The sequence below is a fragment of the Hippoglossus stenolepis genome, chromosome 17 (assembly GCF_022539355.2).
Source record: "Hippoglossus stenolepis isolate QCI-W04-F060 chromosome 17, HSTE1.2, whole genome shotgun sequence".
Lineage (NCBI taxonomy): Eukaryota > Metazoa > Chordata > Actinopteri > Pleuronectiformes > Pleuronectidae > Hippoglossus > Hippoglossus stenolepis.
Genome location: NC_061499.1, coordinates 10,405,517 through 10,430,706, shown reverse-complemented (window position 1 = coordinate 10,430,706; position 25,190 = coordinate 10,405,517). Strand labels below are relative to the sequence as shown.

At 42.0% G+C, this 25,190-nt stretch overlaps 1 protein-coding gene across 1 annotated transcript; it reads right to left on the bottom strand.

Annotated features, from left to right (window-relative positions):
* Positions 1–1,258: 1,258 nt before the first annotated feature.
* Positions 1,259–24,861, bottom strand: fam91a1 (family with sequence similarity 91 member A1). Its single transcript, XM_035183393.2, has 24 exons — positions 24,465–24,861; positions 22,649–22,733; positions 21,629–21,780; positions 20,074–20,131; positions 17,190–17,257; positions 16,733–16,846; positions 16,109–16,199; positions 14,396–14,458; positions 14,096–14,202; positions 13,935–13,973; positions 12,007–12,119; positions 11,180–11,289; positions 10,575–10,687; positions 10,218–10,304; positions 9,913–10,042; positions 8,057–8,205; positions 7,313–7,447; positions 6,012–6,125; positions 5,743–5,815; positions 5,257–5,403; positions 4,719–4,820; positions 4,416–4,539; positions 4,226–4,295; positions 1,259–3,705 (listed from the first exon to the last, which is right to left on the bottom strand). Exons 1-24 carry the CDS (start codon positions 24,534–24,536, stop codon positions 3,520–3,522), a joined length of 2,502 nt encoding a protein of 833 aa, XP_035039284.1. The 5' UTR covers positions 24,537–24,861; the 3' UTR covers positions 1,259–3,519.
* Positions 24,862–25,190: the final 329 nt, after the last annotated feature.

Sequence of the window (25,190 nt, the reverse complement as noted above, 5' to 3'; positions counted from 1 at the left end):
ATGTTTTGTTGTTATTAGTTATTTGATGACATAAAAATGTGGTGAAGCGTTACGATTGACGGCTGAGACTGACTCGTGATTGGTCAAGTGTATGTATCGACGGGACGTCCATCCCTCGATGTGCAGAGTCAAATGCACAAGATGCTGGCCTTCATATCCAGGATATTTTTTAATTTCTGGATACTTGGAGGAAGAGGAGACGAGTCGTCCATCTTCATATTTAGTCTATTGTGGTTCTGCAGATGACAGTCTATAGGTGTTATTTTGCAGGTTATTTCAGAATAAAAGTTCTAGTGTAGCATCATGGACTGATGTGATAAAGGTGCAACACGATTCAAAGGAAATGTATCTGCTTTCAGTTTCAATAGAAAATTATGTAAAAAAAAAAGATAAAGCAGCAGAAAGTAAGATGCAAGAGGCCTGAATAGTTTCACCATCCACTGACCTTTCATCAGCTTTGGCACAAGTTCAAGTAAGTGTGTGTGTGTGTGTGTGTGTGTGTGTGTGTGTGTGCCCGCCACCCTCTTTTCTTCTCTTTCTTTCTCCTATTCCCGGCATTGCTCCTCTTTCAGCCTGAAGCCTAACAGCCGTCCCAGTTTGACAATGCAAATGACGGAGTGGAGAAAAAAAAAAGACAAATCTGCAGAATGAATTCAGTGTTGCACCTTGTTCCCAAGAGCAGATCTCATATCAGCGTTTGGTTAAAAGGTGTCAGGACAGAAATGAATGTTATAGTGGTGACATGCGGCACATTGGACCGCTTGTTATCCTCAGGTGGTGTGACCCAGTTTATGCCCCTGGTACCCCCACCACCACCCCCCCACCTCCGCCTCTTGACACGGTGTAAATTTCAGTTGTGGGAAATTACTGGAGCACGGAGACCTGGGACACACTGGCAATTAGGCGGGGCTCCACCTGTCCGGTGGGGGCACTGCCAGCCACAGGCCGACCCCTTAATCTTCCTCCCTAAAACGTGGACTTCACAAAGCTTCGCACACCCGAGTATCAGACATTGTTTTCATCGGCTCGGCGTCCATTTGAATCTAAGGATAAAGGTGTATTTGAGCCAGATGGAGGGAGCACGGCGTCTTGCACACCATCTGTTCCACCTGGCTGGGAAAACATCTAATGGCCTAATATCGTGTAATGTGATTGGCTACGACTCAGGGCCGATAGGGACGTGAATCAGTGATAAACAACAGGGGAAAAAACAGTTTCAGAAGTTAAGATCAGAAAAGAACAACACTGCAAGTCAATGTCAGGGAGGAAAAAGTTTGTTCTTATTACATATTTATTTATATTTTCATATACTTTTTACATATTTATCTGTAATAATAACATGTATGTGGAGTGGGAGGAGATGGAGGAAGAATGGAAGAGGAGGGCGTGTCGAAGGAATGTCACTTTCTTTTCTTTTTTTTTTACCCCATTTAATTACAAGAGCATCATCTCAGTCAATGATATTCATAGTCCCATTAAACAAGCTACAACTAAGATTCCTAAAATATAGAGCGACATATAAAACTAGCATTTTTTTTTTTAATACTCTGGAGGATGTAGACCTGGGAGAGAAGGAGGGATGTCTGGGTTGACCAAGTAACTGCAATGAAATTACACACAGGCAGGACCGGGAGAGAACTCTTATTGTGAAAGGTAGGGCGTGTATAAAAACACACCAAGTGAGGTGTACAATACACACGCATACACAACACACACACACACACACACACACACAACAGTTTCTACACAGTCATCATGCTTCAACAGGACCTCTTGTTAAGTCTCTTTTTCTATTCAGCGTCACATTAGAAACAACAACCACAAGTGGGTCAACGACTGCAGAGGGCAGATTCTTCCATTCCCCCCCCAAAAAAAAGCCTCAACAAAATGGGTTACCATTCGAAATGAAATAATAAAAGTAGTGTATATTCTTCACTGAAAATTCATCACAGGACTTCAGACAGTTTTTTTTGGGGCCGTCACATCTCCGAGAAGCCGGGCAGAGCATTAGCATTTCCCTCCCCTGGGTGTGCGACAGCCTTCACAGGGAACTTGCCTTCTCCTCTCTACACTACAAACCCCATTTTTCGAAACATGGCGTACACAGAATCCCTTGGAGAGCGGGTCGGCCAAGAGCGCTGCACAAAGCTGGAGGCCGTCCAGCGAGAGCTACTGGCAGACAACGGGCCTGGGTCAAACACACAGACCTGACTGTTCCCGTCCTCGGAAATAAGTTGCAATTAATTAATCTGTCAAAGTTTGGTCGTTTGTGACCCGATCTCATTGATTTTATTGGTTTTAATCACTCTATCAAATGCACAAACATCATTTGAACACTGTCAAATTTAAAGAAAGCAAATAATGATGATAAAAAAAAGGAATCAAAAAGGCTGATTTGATTCAGGAGCTGGTAGTTTCTAATTGTCTGACAGTAATAAGGCAACAAAATAAAAAGAGCGAACAGAACAGAAGTTTAAAAAAATTATTGTACAGAGAAAAGTTGGTCTTTGGTGTTCTTTTGCACTGAGAAAGTGAAATGATAACGGACAAAAAAGAGAACTAAATTATTATATAGTAATTATTGGTCATTTCTCTGATGCCCGAGTCTGAGTTCCCAAGACAAGAAAATACTTCCTGGTGGTAAACGTGAGCTCTAAAATCAAGTGTGCGCTACAAAGGATCAAACATAAAAAAAAAAGAAAGAAAATAAATTAAATTAAATTACATAACTACTTCTACAGGGTTTGAGAAATCCTGCACAGTGCAAATAAAAAAATGCCCAATATTGATTACAAATAAAGAGGAAAGTGTTTTTTTTTCATTGTACGACTTGTGCAACGGCTTCATGCATCAGATCACTTAACATGGGACGACACAGGGAGGAAGCCACTCTCCACTCTCTCCTCCGTCCGACGAGTCTGAAGACCTGAACACTAAAATATGCATATCGTCAAAATGGTTCCTGAAGGGGTCTGTTCCAACGCTTCATCGGTTTTATTTTGTGGGTCGTTTTTTAAGAACATCTATACAATAATAACCACGTGACACTCCGCTCTCATGGGATCACAAAAACATCCATTGATTAAAGGGTGGGAAGGGGGAGGTGAGGAGGGGAGAGGGGTGTTCGGCAGAGAACGGCGCTCGTGTTTCCAGTCAAATGGTCTTCCAGGTTATATGCTGTCTACCTGCATCGTTTTTATATACTGTGATAATAGCACCACTCCAACAGATAACACTGCCCACGAATACGAGGAATCACGGAGGGAGACAGAGAGAGGGGAGGGGTCAAACTAGTGTCGGATTCGTCCTAAATGGCAAAGTGCTGGCAGGGCTGATTTTCCCATGACTGATACTGATGGACAAGAGGAATAAGTTCATGACTGATTGTTTCCTCGTGATCGGATTGTGAAGACTCAATGAGACAAGATGCTTCAAGAGAGAGGGCGGTCCTTTGCTTTTTTTTTCCCCCTCGTGACCGAATCTGGAAGTTTTGGGGGTGGGGGGCTGGAGGGGTTGGGTTTATGTGGGTTGGTCCTTCTGCAGGGCTGAGATGTCCAGAGCCGGAGGGCCCCGCCCGCTCCACTCCCTCAGCTGTCCGTCCTTGAAGAATAGATTGAGGGCGGGCAGGGGGACGCCAGACTCCGCCGGGGGTTGGCTGAGAGGGTTCGACACGCCGCTGTCCAGGTCGGAGGGCTGGCTGCCGTCCTGCCGTCACAGGGTAAAGGTCACAGGTCAGCACAACAGGTAGAGAGAGGACGACATGTGGGACGAGGAGGAGACAATAGTCAGGAGAGGCTACGTGAACCGGCTCCTGTCTGATTTATTCAACGGTCGTCATTTGAAAGTACATATTTACCATATATTCGGCCTTTTCCTTAAAATAAAATCCCTTCAGTGGCTATGTTTATCCACATCTTAAAGACAAGTTTACTAAGATGACACCGAAATAAATAGACTGTTAAATTGACTGATACCGATTCAAAACAAAAGCTTTTATGATACAGCTGCTGAACTGTACACATTGTTGTGTTTAAACTAGATTAAACCATCAATCTGTTAAATATATTCATACATTTTTCATCTCACAGGAGAAAAGAGAAAAACAGTTTCCAGAGAGTATCAGGCCTCGGGGATTCAATTGTACAAATGGAGTTTGATAGATTCAATCCAGATTAATGATTGAATTCTCAAGTGGGAACCTGAAGAGGCAGCCAAGTGTTTTTACCTGGTGCGACTGAACAAAGCTCAGCACCTTCAGCGACAGCTTTCGGCTGGAGAGGAGAAGCTCTTGAAGGCTGAAAGAACAACAAAGTCTCAAAGTCTCGCACAGCTACAACAACTTCTCCTTACACTTCTCTCTGTGTTTTAAACAAAAGTTGCGTTCGTGAGGATGCCGGGTGTTCTGGTTTTTTCACCTTTCGCTGCTGCAGAGTCTGTGCGAGGCGATCTTTCGACACACTTTGCGGTTGAGCTCGGAGCTGAAGAGGGGCATGCCGAAGCACAGCTCAAGAGGGACCCACTCGTCTTCACAGGAAACGGCTGAAAGAAAAACAAGGGAGAGGGGAGTGACATGAATGACATGATTATATGATGGTTTTGAAGCCAACTTGACTCGACATGACTCTGAAATCCATATTTCATAACTGCTTTCAACTCTTAAAACACCTGATACTTGAAAATAATCGAACAAATAAATGAACCAGAAAAGATAAACCTACCCTCGGTTTTTCCTTTGCTTTCACCGTTGTTCTCCTCTGTCACCAGTTCAAAAGACTCAGTGCTGCCATTAGTGTCCAGGCCTCCACCCAGATGTGTATCTCCTTGAACAACAAACAAACCTCCATCAACACTGCGACACTGAAATGTTGTTTCACAGTTTAATAATTTCCATTTTCTTGAATAAATGTTTGCTTGACTTTTGCTAAACTATACATAAATACCTAAGTTAAACAAAATCTTTGATCCCTTGTGTAAACAGGATTAAATCCGTGCACCTCCAGGTAAAAGCTGAGACGGTTCGATCCGCGCCCATTAGCGAAGGCCATCACAATAAAGAGCCACAATTATGCAGACAAACAGCATAATTAAACTGGACTGTGAGCAATCTTTATCCAATTTGCACCATCAGCGCCATTGGCCATGAGAAGCAAGGTCATTGTTCCTCATTCAACTATAAGTCTCGTCTGTAAAAAGCTCCCACACACACACACGCAAACACACAGTGAAACTAAGAGTGTTTCCCTTGGCTCCCCCCACCTCTGCACTCATTGCTGTCGCTGGTCCGGCGACGGTGCCTGTTGTTGGAGTTGAGCATGGTGATGTAGCCGCACTGGTGCTTCAGGTCCACCTGCTCCTTCAGCTTCTGCAGCGCTTTGTGCACACACATGTTGGAGTAGGTGAAGTCTGCACGGGGGGGGGAGAGAGAGACAACAGCGCTGAAGCACGCGACTCCGAAGATAGAACTATCTGCTGCACTGTACAACATTTATATTTCTATATTTGCTGTGGGTGAATGACACAAACTGCAATTTCAAGGTTCCATATTCAGCGGTCATTGTTTTGACTTCTTGAATTCTATTTGCTTAAAAAATTTAAATAATTATGAATCTTACACTACGGTCTTGCGCTAAATTGTCTTTATTGATTGAATGATCCTTTATTATAGAGTTAGCATAACATGAACCTGGTATTAGCATTACATGTGTAATGTCAATTACCAGAGAAGTTTACAGATTCTCTTACCTCCCTTCAGATCCTCCTCATCAAAGGGGAAAGGAATGTGGACTGTTTCTCCATGGCCATGCATACCATGGCCCTGAGGGTTACACACACACACACACTTGTTGTGTTAACAAAGCAACAATATATAAATACACAACATGACTAAACACACATTATATGATTTTCCCAATTTAAAACTAAAATAAAAACACAGTAAAACACCGTAAAATAACCTGAGATAATAAAATAATCCCCTCATAGAAAAATTAAGATTGTGTGCTTGTGTTTACCTGGATGAGAACAGCAGAGTGTGTGAGGGCGTCATTGAGCATGGTCAGCACATTAGACGTAGGGACGACTCCGGGGTCATGACCCCAGGAGGTGATCAACAACCTGTCGTAGGACTGAACAGAGCAGGAATTTGCAATAATTACAAAACAGATTTCCACAAAACATAGTGGGAGGTTGAGACATGGGTCAAGAAAGAACTTATTAAATCTTGCTGTGGATCAGGGGGCCGATCCAGGAATTTTTTTAATTACTTTCTCTACCATGGCTAGATAGTGTATTACTTGACATTTCCACCTATTACTCAGGGAATAATGTAATGTATGGAGCTGGATGAAAAGATGTGTGCAATGTGGTGCTGGATTAAATTGAAGGGGATTGTTGGGTCTTGGTGGAGGTATGTGCTCTGCTGAGAGCCAATCTAGTTTAATATGATAAAAATATTTTCACAAACTTCAGAATATAAAGTTACCAGCAAAAGGAGGAGGACTAGTCACACAGGTATGACAACATGTTTTTGTACCTTCCTGTTCCACAAAGACATCCTGTTCCACAAGTCAACATTTATCAAGTTGTACATCTACTACTTATATTAGACAGGTTTTAATCTCGGGAAACACAACAGAAACAATGGAAACATCCTCTAAATTACATGATGGAAATCATGTAAAAATCCACTAAATTTTCTATGAAGATTCATTTGTTTATTTTTGTAAATAGCTGCCGTGAAAGTGAGGGGGAAAGGAAGTGGACTGTTTTTTTACAGTCAGGGTCAGCGAATGAATAAAATGAAAGTTAGAAACAAGTAAAAAGAAAACCTGCTGCTATGTTTCCATTAAGTGACCCATTTGCATGATATTACCTGTCCTACCCCGAGAATTCACCACATCTAATATACTTTTGTTCCACTTAGAGAAATTTCCAAGAACACTGGGAAGCCTCGGAGGAGAAAAACGCAGAGCACGTCTGACGTTGACTCTGATGGGCCTGTCGCTTTGTTGAGAAATGGAGGTGACAAAAGGAAAAGCCTTGAGTTTTACCTACAGTGTTGTGATTGCCTGTTTCTACGACTGAAAAGGCAAGGTCAAATTTCAATGTGGCAGAAGATGAAGGGCAAAGATAATGAAAAATCACCCCTACACTCTACAGAACCAGAGTTTATCACATGCATTGTTTTTCTTATCTGACTTCAAAGACGTTTCTTTTGCTTTTAACGGTATCAGCTCACATTTAGTTATTCATCTGTATATAACCTACACATATTCCCAGCTACCCACCTGATTAATTATTAGCTTGTGCTAACCTGGAATATGTCTGGCAGTTTGCGGAGCCTGGAGCCTTTGGAGAGCAGTAGAGACGGGGGGCCCTGGCCGGTCACATGGTACAGATACAGCTTGAACCAGATGGAGCTCACCTCGGGGATGGCCGGGCCAATGTGCTGCAGGGAGAAACAAACACACGCATGTACTCTCAAACACACACGTGTACTGAAGCAGAACTAATGCCTGTATATGTTCACGTCCTCACATGAACAAAAAGCAACAACGGAAAAGAGGAATAAATACTTCTGTTTTTCTCCTGTTTGAAAGGCAGAAATTGAAGCTGCTATTTGAGATGTGAGCAGAAAACACATAGGAATTCACTCAATTCCACTTCACCAAGTCCCAGCAGCGGAGAATAAACAGCAGCGTGAATGGCACAACAAGAGTTTAACTTCTTTCCCTCAGTCTCTCAGAGCTCAGCCAGAAATCTGGAGTGTGGCCAGGCGGAGGAATTACTCATGAGCCTCGTCTCTCCCTCCCCTCCCCTCCCCTCTCCTGTCTCCCTCTCTCTTTGTGTAGTTATTGTTGTTGGGACGACTGCAGGCTGAGCAACCACAAAGCACACACACACAGAGCCGCAAATCACTACAGACACACAAGTCTGTACACAGCGAGAGGGCAAATACAACCACAGAGAACACACAGAGCACTCTCATGACTTAACACACAAACACACACAACATTTGATTCAATATTCCAGCATGCCACATACAGCAGCGTCATACCTGAGGCGTGCAGCTGCTGATGGGTCTGATTTCGTTGCTGAGCGGCGCCATCGACACCAGCAGCTTGTAGTTCTTGTTGAGGACGCGGCTGCAGGTGGCCTGGTCCAGACCCAGCAGACTCTCACAGCGCAACATATCCAAGGGGAAACCTAGTGGAGGGAAATAAAGAAACGGGGAGAGTCACACGGTCGATACAGAACAGGCGGAAAAGTGCAAGTTAAGTTAAGACATAAGTGAGAGTGGTGTTAAGATGAGTGTTCTCTTCAATGTGACTTGTGAAGCACGACCTCTCAGAAAACACAAATGTCAAAGAAGTGTTTCTTGGATTCAATAATCATCACTTGTCTCTGATAGTAGGAAGAAACTTCAGAGGCAAAAGGTGTCTGTGAACTGCTGATAGTGATAATTAAGAGATAAATTATGAGCAGAGTGGAGTTTCACAGCCCGGCCAAAAGGGTCACAACTGGGGGCTGTTACATTTATTTCACAACACGGAGGGAAATAGTCTCTAAGAGGAGATGTGACTGGACTGCTGCTTCATACTGATAAGCCCCGGTTTGAATGTTTATTTTTAAACAACAGTAATTTGTAACCAACATCACAGAGCATCATTAGCACTATAATAAGAGTGAAGGTTTTAGAGATATGCTCTCTAGCTATGTTGTAATCTCAATTTGACTTTCTAATACGGTGGTGAAGAGTCTGATCTGATATTTACGACTGAAAGATAAATTTTCCTCTCGTCCTAAATGAGCAATCATCGCTAGACTCTTTTCCATCAGGGGCTGAGTTTAGCTGTGCTCCCTCCTCAGCAGAAGTCTGGAGCAGCAGCTGAGGACGACGGAGAGATAAGACAATCAGGAAGGAGGCACACTGCCAAACCAAACAAACAGCATCTGGTGCCACAACGGCGGCTACATGGCAACTCGGGCATTTGCTCTGTTGTCATTGGAGAACTCAACTCCCTGCTGCGCCCTCTAGAGACACAAGTGGAACAACACAGCTTCACTGTGGATTCATGCTATGCCTCTGCATCCAGATCCACATCCAAATACGACTGTCTCGACACATGCGAAACAGACAAAGACAAAAGACACACCTCGTCTTTGTTGTTCCCAACCTCATCCACAACACAGACACTTCGTTTGTTATTGATTTTCTACGAGCACAGAACAAGTTTAGTTAGTTGAATAGGAGTCATTTAGAGAAGTTGTTTGCTGTAGTTGTGGTTCAGAGAAACAGAGCGTCAAGATAAAAAAAGAAACAAAGTGGTAAAGACGCCGTTTCACTGAAAATTACCCTAAGTTAGTCATCTATGCTTTGAATCATACTCACAATAATATATGATCATGACTTGAGCAGGACACCTACCACTTTACTGTACTTAATATACTTGATGACTATTCATGAAGTATATCAGTAGAGTGACTATAGCCCACTTAGCTTCCACCTTAAATATCACTTTGTTAAATCTCACTTTGATTTCTTTGTGCAGACTTGAAAGTGATTTTAAATCATCCATAACAAAATGTTCCCTGCATTTTAATTAAAGTTCATGTCATCCTTTGGCAGAAAACTAACCTCAATAAAACACATGAAGCATAAGTGAGAATTGTGTGACAACAGTAGACAAAAATCTGGGTTTCTATTTTGTAAGCTTGCTCTTGGAGCTCAGAGGGTTGAGATCTTAAAACAAGAAGCTGAACAGCAGCTCCTGAAATGATACACAAAGCTAAATCTGACCTGCAAGATGACTATTAAGCACATGTATAGACATGTACAGGTGTATGAGGTTTGGGTCTTGCATGTGGTTACCAATAAAGGGATTGAAAAAGAGTGTGTAACTGACTGGTTACCTATATTTGGGATATCAGGTCCCTGGTCCTGAGTGAGTTCTTTGTTGTAGCGCAGGAAGAGGATGGTGTTCTTCAGGGTCAGAGCGTGGTCAAAGTAACGCTGAGCCTCGCCCTCTGCTGTGCTCTCCACCTGGAGACAAAGAAACCACCAGAGTGTCAGTGTGTTAAAGTGTTTCTGTACATGTGTATATTATACATGAAACATTAAATTATTTGCTGAACCAAATTTGTCAGATGTGGCTCTGACAAAAGCTTCCCTGTAAAAAATGCAAATACATTTTCTTTGTTGTAAGTGATCGTCTCACCTTCTCCAACTCAGCCAGGAAGCTGTCCAGAGTCTCATCAGACAGCTTACCAACCTCAAACATGGTCACCGCATGACTCTTCAGGTTCTAATACAAAGACAAACACACAATTAAACTAGAATAGCACTCAGTAGAGGACATGCATCTACCAAGCCCCAACAGTCCCCTTGAATCCAATCAAGCCACACTAATTAGAACAAACTCAAAGATCATTTTATCAAGATCATGAATTATTCTCCGGGGAAAAGAAACATTTTTGCCAATTTGGAGAAAAAAATCCTGGATCTGCCCCAAAACACATCCAACATTGCGAGTTTCTGAGAGGATGTGTGTTCAAGTTCAATTCCATTTACTCACCGGAGACAGGTTGCCCATCATGAGGAAGGCTGTGAGGGTGGAGTCAAAGAGGAAGGCAATCCTCTTGGTGGGTGCAGCTGGGATGCTCAGGCTGCTAACGCTGGCTGTGTCCGCTGCAGAGACGAACACGACGCATAACAAGACTAATAACTATGTGCAGTAAGATTAGTGCATGTAATAGCATAACTGCACAGTCGTTATCCCTCTCAGACTGAGGACGTAAGCTCCTGATTTTCTGAGAATGAAATGTGTTTACAAGTCTGTCTCTTTCTCCGATAGATAACACCAAATTGAAAATTAACATAAATATATGTAGTTGATGAACAGGACACTTTCATAACATCAGTTTAACATGCAAATTAAAATTAAACAAGAAATTAAACCTGTTTAAACAAACACCTATTAATGTGAGAATGGCTTTCAGGAGCATGACCGGGTTTTCACAGGGATTAATTAGCACGGCTGCTTCAAACTTTCTCAAACAACTTTCAGAAAGTGCTTTGTGTGTATTCATCAGCTTGTGTATTTATTTGCATACATTGGTGAATGTGCTTGGAAGACTCTGTGTGTGTGTGTGTGTGTGTGTGTGTCGTGTGTAGTCAGACCTTGGTCTTCCAGACTGGTGGTGTCGGTGTCGGTGGCAGAGGAGCCTCCCTCCATGACAGGACTGCCCTGCTCCCAGGACAAGAGCATCTTCTGAGGGTCCATGGTGCTCCTAACGCGAAGGACACAACACATCGGTATATTAAACTTTGGTTTTTTGTCCAAGCAAGATGGTTTCCCTGATTACAGGCACGTGCAGCGTAAAAATCTAGTAAATAGCCAAGCCTGCATGACCGAACCCAAATATGATTTAAAAATTGTTTTGTCTCTGTATGTCAGCCCAGCGAAGAACAGGCAACCTGTCTCGGGAGTAACCTGCCTCACGCCCTATGTCAGCTGTGTCAGCCGGGACTGGCTCCAGCCCCCCACCTCCCTCAAAGGATAAGCAGTATAGATAATAGATGCAGAGTAAATCAAATACATCAGGGCATTCTGCACCTAAATCATCGGCCCCAAAAAAAGTTGCTTTACATCTTTCAATATTACAGACATTTATATTATATTTAGATAAAGAGAAGGATTTACAACATGGATGCAGAAAGACACGTAGATTCTAAAACCCTTAGCATGGAATTGGATTAGAGTTTGTGACCACATAAAACGTAAAATTGTTCTTCTTTCATTATAATGACGATGACATCAAAAAGATGGTTTTCCTTTGGGGTTTTACAATTATTCCAGTGTAAACACAATTTTGTAAAACTCTGCAACCATCCCACACTCTTCAAATGAAAATGCAGCTTTCAGGTCTGTTGTAACCATGGAAGAAATGATGTCATCACATTTGCTAATGGACTGTTCAGTGGAAATGACGGGTGGATGCACATACCTGAGTCTGTTGACAGAGGGAGCGTTCTTCCAGGTGGGGTTGAGTTGTTCGGGACTGATCACATGACCTTTCTTCACAGCGAAGCCGAGGCGACAGTACATGGACACGGCGTTCTAACCAAACACAGCAGACACAAAGTCAGGAGACATTTGATGCCACACCAAACATTAAACACCATTAGCCAGGTACCTTTTCACATCATACATCATAAACCTGGGACCATCCTGGACTTTTATGACTTGCATGAGTTTTGCGTTGGGGGGGAACGGACAATAGTTAGAATAAAAAAGAACCAGAGAAGGACGATTGCTGCACTTAAAGTGAAAGGTTGTTGTAAAAAGTGGTAATTTTATCTCTCTCCTTCTTTCTACATGATTGCCACTATAACACTGACTCTAAATTGAGTGTAGCACTTTCATTCATAGGATATAAGAACAAAACCTTTAGTTTTATTTCTGACAATATTCTGCATCAGAGCTCCAACCTGCTGCAGTTTATCTATCTGCATACCAGACGTTTTAGAGTGCAGCTCTGGCAGCAGTTTTCTGTCCAAACCCGACTGAGCCCAACCCAAACCCTTCAGGGATTCTGGTTTTTGGTTTTGAACCAAACCCTAACTCGATGTTTTCCCCTATTAAAGGCTGTCAGGACTTGAGTCGAGCATCCACACTCTTATCTGTGTATCTTTGTTTTCACTTTTTTGAAAAACAAAGTGTTTAGGTGTTTCTGACTGCAACAGTTTCACCAGTTCACACTGCAAAAAAACTGCAAGAATTTTAATCCACAATCAAGACCTGTTTTCAGAAAATGGTCAACACTATTCGAAAACACTAAACTATTTCACACAATGTGAAGGATGATTGAAGGTTGTGTAGTCAAAAGAAAAGTAAATGCTTTGCTAGTTATAAGAATATTCTTTCTGTATCACATGATGCTGATATCAAGTCTGAAAGAGACTTTTAATAAACCTGGATACTCTTCTCTACTCTACTTTTGGGCTGTGCTCACTGAACCCACAGCAATAAAAACTAATTTCTCTTTTGTCTGGTGAATCAAACTGTCTTAAAAGTTAGGAGAAAGGTAGCACTATGTACTTTCTACTTAACAGTTGGCTACGTTTTTTCATTACTGCCTTAATACTGTCTATACGATTATTAACTTGCCTTGCTATTAAATCCCTTATTCAGACTGAAAAGGCTACTACAGTCAAGTGTGGTGGACTTGATTGCTTTCTACACCTTAGTGGAAGCTGAAGTCAACTCTTAACCATCAAAAGAAAGCACGGCCAGGATGTTTTTTCTAAAGTGACTTGTACCACTAAGTAGTCTTCATATAACAGAAAGTTAAACTTGAGTCAAGATGGGAAAAGTTGGACAAAAAGGAGACATGTCAATCATCTCTAAAGTTACAACGTTGCTCTTGGAGAACCGCTGCCAGCGCTGCCTTCAACCACTTCTCCCTCTGAAGTGCTGCTTTTCAGTGGCGGTAATGAGATGAGACCGAGGGACAGGCTCTTCCCACTGGAGGTCCTGACACTGAGACAGAGTTTGGCTCAGAGTCTCACACAGAGTGAATAGGAAACTGGTGAAAACTGGGTCAGACTCAAGCACCAATTCAACTGGAATGGGGCTCTGACGGAGTCATGGGGAATAATAATGGATCTAATCTGAAACTCTGTGTGTGTGTTTGTGTCTGTGTGCATGAGTGTCTGTTTGCATGAGTGTCACAGTCTACCTCTTAGGTGGATTACAGTATATGTGTATTCAGTATGAAACAGCCTAATCTTGCAGATATATCTACCTGCTAAGCTGCACCATATCCCTGCTTTTCTCAGAGAGTTAGAACCTTTTAAGTATATAAGTTCAGATCAACCATTTCACTAAATACATCACAATAGGATTCATTCTCTGAAGCAAGCGGTGAAATACCTTCACTAGATCCAAGTCAATCTCCAACACGTTTGCCAGCTGAGAGGGAGAGAAACAAATAAGACTTGGTTGAAAAGTTGATGAATAAAGACACAGAGAGTCATATCACATTCAATGTGCACAGCAAGAAAGTACAATGAAACAGGTTTCTAAAAACCCACCTCTGATACGTTTGTCTGCTCATCAATCGACACAAAGATTTTGTAGAGAAGCGTTTCAAAGTAATCGCCCTGGACACGGTTCATGACGAAGCCTTCAAGTGGGGGCACTGAAAAAAACATGAAAACATTGTTTTTACACTTAATTTTCTGTTGAATAGTGTCTGTAACGACAATTTTAGTCAAGTTCATTAAGCACAATGTTTGCTTATGTTCCCACAGTTGTAATTTAATTGTATACAGTGTTTAGTCAAGGTAATTACTCAGGAAGGATAATAACAGCATGTTTAAACACACACGTACCTGAAATGCAACTGTCATCAGATATGGGAACATCCAAGTAGATGAAGCCCCGGTTGTACAAGCCTGCAATAAAAGAACAAATGTACATTAACACGGTTAAAATAACTTATTTTCATTAAGATCGTTGTTGTTGTAGAGAAAAACTAATCTTACAATGTAAACTACTTGGATACTGAACTTTTTCTGAGCAGAACAGAAAATTGTGAATTCATGAGCAGAGTAAAATCTAATTGAAACAGCTACTTGTATTGCATCTCTGGTTTTTAATTGCATTCTCACTGTGTCACCAACACTCCAGTGGCAGACGCTCATCACTGTCAAACTGTTCACTAATTAACATTTTAACTGCACGGACACAACTTCAGTCCCTGTGCTTCATCTTTTACATTCACAGCAGCACACGGACGAAAGACCTTCCACTGCAACCTCAGGATCTGACTCCTGGTTCTCATGCCGGCTAACAAAGACTGGTGTGTACTTATTTCAAATGTTTTGGTACCAGTGGAACTCAAGATGAATAAAGTCCTCAACTTTATTCATTTTATGATTCTCGCCCCTTATTTTAATGTTTTAAAAGTAAATATATCCAGTTTACCTTGTCACAGCAGACATTTGACAGTTCACAGTATAGGTTCACTGTCTTACTGGAACTCTTAATAGAATGGAGGGAGCCATTGTTAATGTTATTGAAAAACCCTGTGCTTTTCCTCCTATGACCAGGTAAGACATCTAATATCCTACTTCATTCATTCAAAGGTAGATCTAAACATGCTGTTTGAAAGAAATCTTCTTGAGCGGGACACAATTCAACAACATACTGGTCCAATCACATTTGGAAAATGGAATATTATGTGTCATGTTGTTGTTCTCAAGCCTTATTAATAAATAAGGAGGTGGACATCTGAGATGCAAAACAATTAATTTGCTGATGTAAAGTCAGTGTAGACGGGAGTTTTTCTTATTTACTGATGGTGTTGTACTCAGTGTTTCCAAATAATTACCAAGACAGCCAGCCATAGTCAAATGTTTCTCACTACAGTTTCATTACGATCCAAAATGTTTTCACACTCCTCTTCATAACATAAAAGAAACTAAATGTTCTGTGTTGTTGCTTCATTGTAGAGGTGTGTGCGGCGCTCGTTGCACCAAGGTGTCAGTGGCCCGTTAAATCAACGTTTTTACCATCCACTGCAGGCAGCCACAATTCAGCCATGACATGGGTAGACAGTGCTTTTGCTGTGCACGTTGCCATGACAAGTCAACAGTTCTCAGCAAGCACACCTGCCCTCGCTGTGCATGGGGTGCGCACGACAGCGTGCTGTGTGCATGTTCATAGGGAATTCAACACTTCATAACCCGGCAGCTGCAGGAATTCTGTGAGCAACTGTGTGTGTGCTCATCTGTTTTATAGTGAAAATGCTTCAAATTCCACTTGTATTTCCATGTATGGAGGTGGAGGGACAAAATGTTAGAAATACCAAATAACTGTGGCATTAAATTTTACCATTGCCTTGTTATAAATGGTGTCAAATAAAAACAAAATTTCCTGAATTTGAAAACCAATGCACTGAACTTACATAGATTCATGTTTGGCAATTCTTGCCAAAATACAGTATTTGAGCAGTTGATATTAGCATAATAAGCTAAAAATGTAGTCATTTATCATATCTTTGTGGCCAGTGTATGTCGTACCAACATGTGACAGACACTCACTTAACACTACGTTGAACTCCATCGACCCAGCCAGCTGAGGACCAGCATCTATCATCTTATCGATTGCTTTCTTCTCTGATGGAGAACAGATCTGTAATAAAAATGCACAATAAAGACACAACGTCTGAGTAGGCCTGCGAACATGGGCTCGTTTCCATGGAGGTCAACAATCTCCTCCAGTGAATGAAGGACAGATTTGCATATGGTAACTGTGAACTATTTTGAATATACATTTTTTTCTTATGGAAGAACTGATGGGAACGTGACAGGTATGTATTTGCATTCAAGTCTCCACATGCAGCAGGAGGATCATGGGATGAAGAGTTGGTGGATAACAGGTTAGAAATCACCAGCACACTCATTCTCTCATTTAATTTATAGATCAGCTACACATGTATTGCGCATAATGTAAAAGGGGAGCGAGACTAGAAATAAAATGTTTCCTAAGTGGCTTGGCCATTAAAATAATTAAACAGCTACACTTGAATAAATCTGACACATCACAAAGATTCATATTGTTATCGCTCCTCTCACCAAACAGGTATATTACAAATCCAAAATTTTTACCTACAAATAAAACATCCAAACACATGTCAAAATAAACCAATACTGTTTTTAACTCACCCTGATATCATCCTCGGTGATGTAGCCCGTCTGTGCAACCCACCACGGCTCCACAGAGATCTCTACTGGTTTGGCTGGTAAGAGGTCCCGTGCCGATTTCCTGCGGAAGAATTTCTGAGAAAAAAAAGACAACAAGTATTGTTATTTTGTTTACATCGAGAATCATGAAATAAAAGCCTTAACTGTGAACCTGAACACTGACAAACCTTTAAAATAGCTTGAGCTTGAACATGCTTAATATCACAATGATTATGGTATGATTCCTACATTGAGTATTGCGGTGAAGTTTGTTGCTATAAAACTACTGGATTTATCATATACAACATTTTACACTACATGAACAATGTCTATAATGTAAGAAGAGACATGAAATCTATATGTCTAATGTTGGAGGTTTGCTTTCTTTAAATGATACAATTATTTGTAATTTATGTCTGTTTTAGAAAAAGTGTCTTACTTTGGACGACCTGCACTGGTTCATCAGGTCAATGTACTGGTTTCTCCCGATGCCAAGCAGCCGCAGACCTGTGCGACAACGGTAAAATCAGTAACTGTGTAAGTCAGTAAAACTCAAACCTCATGCCTCAGTAACTGAATGTGAAGCTTGTAATGGCTGCACATTCACCCTCCAGCAAATAAATCTGGCTGCAGTGCAGCTACAAAAGTGTCTGAGGCCTTTTTCAATTAAAGCCTCTGAGGATTTACAAAAGAAAAAAAAAGTGGGAGAGAAAATTACAAGCAGAAGCAAAGTTTCGTTTTTCTGGATATTTCCAACTTTATTTTGAAGTTATATCAGCCAACGAAGCAGTAACAGTGACTCATCCAAATTCTGCAGCCAGAACACAAATACCTGCACATCTTCTCTGGGACAATGCCCTGACACACGCGCACGTAAGCAACACTAATCTATTCACCAACACACACACATACACACAACCAATGATCTCTTATAATCAGAGTGTGTGCATGCATATGAATCTGAGGAAATGCTGGGCCATAGTTTAAGTTTTACAGTCTGTATGTGAATCCCACCTTGTCACCTCCTCCTGCCTGTGATACACGGACCAGAAGGGGGCAGAGCAAAATGTGCTGGGACGGCTGCCAGTGCAAGCTGGTACCAGTAAGGGATGTTCTCATTTCAGCCTCCTAACACAGCAGAATCTTACATGCGTATCCTGCTGTTTCACCGAGACACAGACACAACACAACACACAAACATCCGCCCACGCAACACACTCTCACACACTGCTTCGCTGACTCTCTATCCGCCCACTTCTGCATGACACACTTCCAAAGCTCCTCCAGGGAGATTAGAGGAGAGAGGCTCCTCTGAGCGCAGGCTCCGACAGCCCGCTGACAGCCTTCTGTCTCTGCAGCATGAAGGTCCTGCACTGCCAGGACGCAGACACTCAGAGACCAGCGCCAAACCCTGTTTCACTTGACAGTAGAAAAATCCAACAATGGTACAGTTGCCCTCATCTTGACCTACAGTTTGGACGCCATCTTATATCTATGGTTTCAAATACAAAAACTCCTCTTAATGCAGTTTCTATCTCCTCTGTCATGTTTCTCTCTGTGGCTGCAGCAACAACAGGTCTGTTTTCTGAGTGATGCACTGCCAGGCCAACCACAGGTCACAGATCGTATCCTGCTACTGTAGCATGGTAAATGCAAACGTCAGTCAGTGCTGAGATGAATCAAACTGACGGTCAAAGTCAGACTAAAATGCCCCGGCTGGATTTGAAAGTGGAGATATACATCGGAGCCAATGACCAGGATGAGCTCACTCTCCTTGGCTGCTACAGACCCTCCGTAGGGAGCAGTACAGTTTCAGTGTGAGTCAAGGCCACGCAGCCTCTTTGAGTTTGTCACTAAGACGGGTGAAGAGGCAGCTGAGCATAAGTGAAATATGCCAAATGGATTCCAACAGTCTACCTTTCCGTCAGCGTCAGACTGTGTGTAGTTTGGAATAGGAATGAATGTGCTGCAGACAAATGACTGATGGTGAAGTGGCGGTGGCGTACATAGGGATATAATGGTGGAAATATTCTTTGCCTGGGAGGCTTATTCCTTTTTTCAGAGGATTTCTCTGTAGTCTTTCAACCAAATCCTGAAAGCCTGTGGGTCAGGGTGGAAGTGTGGCTGAGGATGTGTTTTCTTGTGAGATAACAAAGTTAAAATAGTCCTGACGTCACAGTTTCTGTATTTGAGCTGCGTGCATTTCTCAGTGGGTTGAGGTCTTTGATATTTTCACAGCAGCACCTACAATATGGGGTATTTAATTCGGTTTTGGAATGATTTCCGAAAAACACAGATCCTCATTGATGCGGTAACACATCAGAAAAGTGACAGCTTTGTTGTCTGAGAAGCGATTTGGATTTGGTATGAAATGGGCTTCATATCAACTCATTCAAAAACCACTTGGCTTGGCTCTGTTTTGGTAATGGAAATGATTTATGTATATTAGGTATGCTAGCCAGGAGATATGAATAACGTGAATGTCATGGAACAACAAAACCCTTGTGTGATTTGTTTGTTATCTAAGTGAAGTTAAAAAAGAAACTTGAATAATTAAAAACAAAACCACCAAAACAAAAACACTTGAAAGCTCATCTGCATCTGTCAAAAAAGGTATAAAAAAAACAAACAAAATATGCTACACCTGCCAAAAAGCTGGCATCCAGGTGCCAATCGCCCATTTTCTTAAAAAACATTTTGATGAGCTACAATTATCTTTTAAATGTTCTGTGGTAGAAAAACTGTTTTACAAAATTAGGAAAAAATAAATAAATAAGATAAGCTAATTAATTCACCAATTATTTTTCCAATTAATGCCAAGTACAATTTCCTAAAGGTGACGTCAACAAATGTTTTCCAGGCCATTTAGTTTGCAATGACATAAAACGGAAACAAAAACATTGAGAAGTTGAAACTAACAAATGTTTACCAGGAAAAAATGACTTCACTGATTAAAAAAAATATTTACCCATTCATTTTCTGTTACTTTATTGTTTCAGCTCTGGATTATAAGGGCCAGGGCAGAGGAAGTCATAATCACAGTCTGAATAATACAGCAGAGACAAATAAATAATGAAGATATTTAAAGTTTTAAGTGCCTCTCGATTGACCCTGATTCAAACTGTTTGCATATTTTCATATAGTGACTTCTCTGTCACCTTGAACACTGACACCCTTTAAAACATGTGGAGTATGTGGAAAACAGACCAGAGACACAGAGGCAGTTTAGAGTGGGAGGTAAACAGAGTCCCAGTAAAGCAATTTCAACAGTTAAGGGGGAGGGGGAGGGAAAACTGACAAAATAAGAAGGTGGAGAAACTCACAGTCTGCGGCAGTGAAGTTGGGCAAGGAGTCGTAACTCTTCTCACTGTTCATAATATCCTGGAGGTGCAAAAGAAAAAGAAAGGAGACAAGGAAGAGAAGAATTAAACTCATTTTCTCCTCTCCCCTTTCTATGTCCCCTGCCTCTGATTAATAACAGGATTAGCAGATCAGCGCTGCCATACTAATTTCTGCTCCCCGTTTTCATTAAGTGCTTAAGATGGATTATAAGAATATGACATAGCCCTTGGCAATGCGGTGGCCACAGTTACAGCTCAGACAAGTTGAGCAGCATGAACAGGAAAGTGTGTGAATCGAAAGTGAGCTGAAGACATATTTTATCTTTATTTGTTTGTGAGCAACGACATTGAGCACGGAGCATATTGGTAACATCTGTTCTTATGAAGTGGGAAGTATAGGCAGTAAATGCGGAACAATCGATGGTGGAAACTAGAATCTGCAAACACACAGTATGTGTTAGAGCCCGACCAATATATGGGGGGTTCAGGAGGTCATCCACTAACCAGGTCGGTGGTTCAATCCCCGGCTTAGTAAAAGTAAAAGAACAAATGACTAAATTCCAGGTGAATTCCTGTGAACATGTCGGCTCAGTCTTTGTAATGTAATTGAACAATTCAGACGTCAAGGAGAACCCAGCGGCTCCCAGTCCCCGGCAGACTGGTTCTCTGCGGGGCCGAGGGGGACTGAGCTTCATCAGTGAGAGTGAGTCGTCACAAAGGCAAAGATTATTTGCTCTGGATGTGTTTGACCTGGGATAATAATTGTGTGTCTCCCTGAGCTGGTACATGAATCATCAATAGACGCTGACTGACACCTAGTGCCTGACTCATGCCAAGACTATGAACATGGGAAAATTCTGCTTTAAACACTGACACTATGGCTCGGTGTTGTGAGCCATATTACAACATTTCCTTTAAGACTTTAATTTGAATTGCATGAATCACTCAGGCAAACAGGTGATAAAGACAAGTTCTTCTCTATACATACAGACTATACAATGGTATAGGTGATGGTACAGCTACACAAAAATTATACCTTTTCGTAAATCTATTGAGGAATGGAATATAATGTGGTAGGTTTCCATTGTTGATTTAACAAAGAATACATCGCACATACAAGCACAGAGCTGTAAAAAGCTCACATCCTTCTTATTATAATAGTTTCTTGGATTCCCTGTTTTGCCTGAAACACTTCCATCAGGTGTTTCCAGGGATTTAAAAAACTAAAGACATTGTTCGATTTAAATTAAGAGAGACTGGATGTTTCCAAACCAATTAAATCTCTGCTGCTACACAAAAACTACCCCTGCTATGTTCCTTTGAGTAGATTCGGCTCATTGTTCTGACAGCGCAGATGTAATTGTGAAAATCACCAGTGTTATTGTCAGACAAAATGAATTAGCGAGGGTTTTCACACACTGTGTACATGACGACAGATGTTCAGGTGTGTGACAACCTGCTCACTGAGGCTACGATAAAACAAAGCACGTGAAATGTCCCCCCGGTTCTGCTCTGCAATGCAGCATGAGCTCCTTACCTCCATGATTCCTATGTAATATGAGAACGGAGTGACTCGCAGCCCTTTGACCATGATGTCAGACAGGTGGTACGGGTACAGCATCAGGTGGTCCCGGCTGTACTTCAGGAGCTCCTCGTAGTACTTGCGCTCATCCTTCCTCACGTGGCGCACTGATCATGAAATACACACAATTGTCAGTGTCACAGCCAGAGCTCAGTGTTCGTACAGGAACACACATCTATACCAGATCAATTCGGGTTAAGACAGGAATATTGATCCGGAGCAAGCTCCAGAAAGTCACACAAAAACAATAACACAATTGATTGGATGAAGTGGATATTATTGCATATCTATTTAGAGACTATAACACATGTATTCAAGGATTTAAGTGGTAATATAACCATTCCCTCAATTATTGAAGACAAATATGGTTAAGGATGTTGTCAGTCAATTTAATTTGCAACAGCAACTAGTGAGGCAAGAGTTAAAGGTTCAGTGTGTAGAATTTAGTGACATCTAGTGGTGAAGTTGTATGTTGCAGCTGAATACCCCTCACCTCTCCCTCCCCTTACAGACAAGAGAGAGAACCTGTGGTAGCCTTCAGTTTTCATTAAGCTCAAAAGGTGTTTGGTTTGTCCAGTTTGGAATACTGTAAAAAACATGGCTGCCTCCATAGAGAGGACCCGCTCCCGATGTAAATATAAAGTATTTAAATATAAAGGGCCCATTCTAGGGTAAAGGAAACAACAGTTTGTACAATTTAGATGAAACACACTACGGGAAACACCTATAGGATTATTTCATATTCACTTTTTGCCAATAGATCCCTTTCACCTAAATCTTACACACTGAACCTTTAAGCACTGATGAATGTACCTGATAAAATGTGTCTGTTTACAAGTTGACCTGGTCAAATGCAGTGAAACATTTAACACCAAGCCACTAAAATTCAGAAGGATTTGTTTGATCTCACACCCAACCATTGCATGTCATACAATAGAATAGGTTTGGCCCTGTTGTGATGTCACACTTGCTTACCTAGGTTATTGCGGAATCGCAGCTGGTTGCGGATGCTGTACAGCAGCACATGCTTCTCATACTCGCGCTGAGAGTTCCCCAAACTCTGCAGAGGAAACACAGCAACACAGGTGACTGGATTATTCTGCTAGGACGCAATTAAAGAGAGAAAACAAGCTACTGGGCCCTTCTACCTCCCAGTGTCTGTAATGTGAACAGATTATTTATTCAAGAATATGACCAGGTCCAGATAATGTGATTCATTACATCAATGTCAAAACAAGCAACAAACACATAACTGTTTTTAACACGTTTTTTAACTCCCTTTAATATCCATATCAGCCTCCAAAAATCCATATTGGTCGAGCTCAGCCAAAAGCAAGATTTTGTCACAGGAACACAAGACACAAAACTGGCCCCTTCTTAGGTTTCTGGCTGTGTCAGTTGATATTATGCTTTAGCAGTGAATGCTTCCAAACTGATTGTTTAAGGATGCACCATTCTGATAGGCTGGACTTTACTGGACTTCAGCAAATCAGGTGTCAGCCATGACATGACTGATTCACACAGTTTATTTATGCACAATCACTGATCTACACAAACTAATTAGTTCATATGTTTTGATATATTTGTGACTGTAATTACTAAGGTTAATGTTTTAATCAATCAAATTAACCAAGCAGCTAAAAACAAAGACACACAGTCTTTAGTGCCGCAACAATCCATGGCCTCATTATATCCACACAGTGAGGTGAGGTGTACAGATTGTAACACTGAAATAATCTGTATCAGGAGAGAAAAACTTGGCAACATGGTGCATTCCCTTAAAATAGGAAATCACATAAGCAAAAACCAGCTGACACACAGTAATCCTGGAAGTGTCAACTTGGCTACTTTTTGAGGGTTTGGTAATCCAGCTGTGGTGAGGAAACAGATCTACTATGTGTACACACCTCCTCTTCACCACATGATGGTATGACGGCACAAGGTTTCACGCAAGAGACAAGGGATCTATGCAGACTGCTATTAGCAAATCATGCTTCCCATTCATCCACATTGCAAAACAAAAGCGCGCACACACACACACACACACACACACACACACAGAGCACAGAGGAGTGATTGCATTATGCGCATGTGACATCCACGTGCTGAAATATGTGGTGCCAGCTCCCCCAAAAAAAATGGACGTTCACAATCTTTAATGTTGTCATCCTGATTGTCAAAACTTACAATGTTGTCATTGTGATTGCCTATACTGTGAATATTGTCATCTTGATTGTACATGTTGTAAACATGTTGTCACCCTTATTGTTAATACTGAAAAAGTGTCATCTTGATTGTCTACACTGTAAATATTGTTGTCATAATTATCCGTACAGTAAATGTTGTCACCCTGATTATTCAAATTGTTAAAATCTGATTTGCAGCTCTGTTGTGTATGTGGGTCCTGGAGGAGGGATCCCTCCTCTGGGGCTCCAGGGATCCGCTGAATGGATTCTTCCAAATGTTCCCCCATGAAGGGATATTTCTCCTAGAGGAGATTCCAGCTCCAGAGCCGCCTGCAGCGATTCACTTTGTTAAAGAATATAAATCACATTGCTGGACCTGTGGTGTGACGTCAGTGTGTGTGTTGCAGCCTGAGGGAAACAGTGATGGTCATTTATGGCTCCGGCTGAGAAACCGCTGCAGAGGCAGGAGCGAGCGTCGTGTGACAGAGCACCGCGGTGACATTGACAGGTTCACACACATACACACACACACATACACATACACTGACACTGACACACGCACACGCACACACACCGGACCCCCCGTCCCCGTTAAAGCCCGGTACCTGTTTGACGTTAGCTGGGAGCTTGGTCCACGGGTAGTTCTGCCTGATGTGGAATTCCACGTCCGTGTTCATCGCTAGCTAGCTAGCAGGCTACGAGCAGCGGTCCCGGAGACGAACACACACGCGCTCCCGGGCGGGTCCACGGTGACTTTATGTCCGCTCCCTGACACCCGACGAGCGAGAGAAGCGAGCCCCCGGTGCGAGGACGAGACGGTTTCTCCGGGGGTTATTTGTTTCTCCTCCACAATAAAAACGGTCACTTCCTTGTTGTATTTTCGAACAAGCCGTTCGTCACGCTCGTGGCCACAGCCGTCACTTCCGGCCGAGGCGTGACAGTGGATGTGAATGGAGCTCGTGACGGAGGAGAGGTGATTGGTCATCGGAGCCGATCAGCGTCGTGATCGATAATATGAAAAATCAATGAGCCTGTGTTTGTTATTATGGCTGTGACGTCATTCATTGCCTCAAGTCAGGTGGTCATGGGCGGATTAACCCTCTCAGGGGCCCAGGGGGGAAAGTGAGCAACTGGGCCCCCACTGGCCCCCACTCAGTGTTGTGCCAGTTCACACTTAAAAAGAACTAGTTCACGTTCATGGTTCATTTTTTAAAATTTTGAATTAAGTGCACAGTTCGAAAAATTAACTAGTTCCCGTTTATTTGTTACGTTTTTTATTGGGATGGTTGCGATTTAGATGACAAACTTACGATCATGTATTTAGTTAGTGA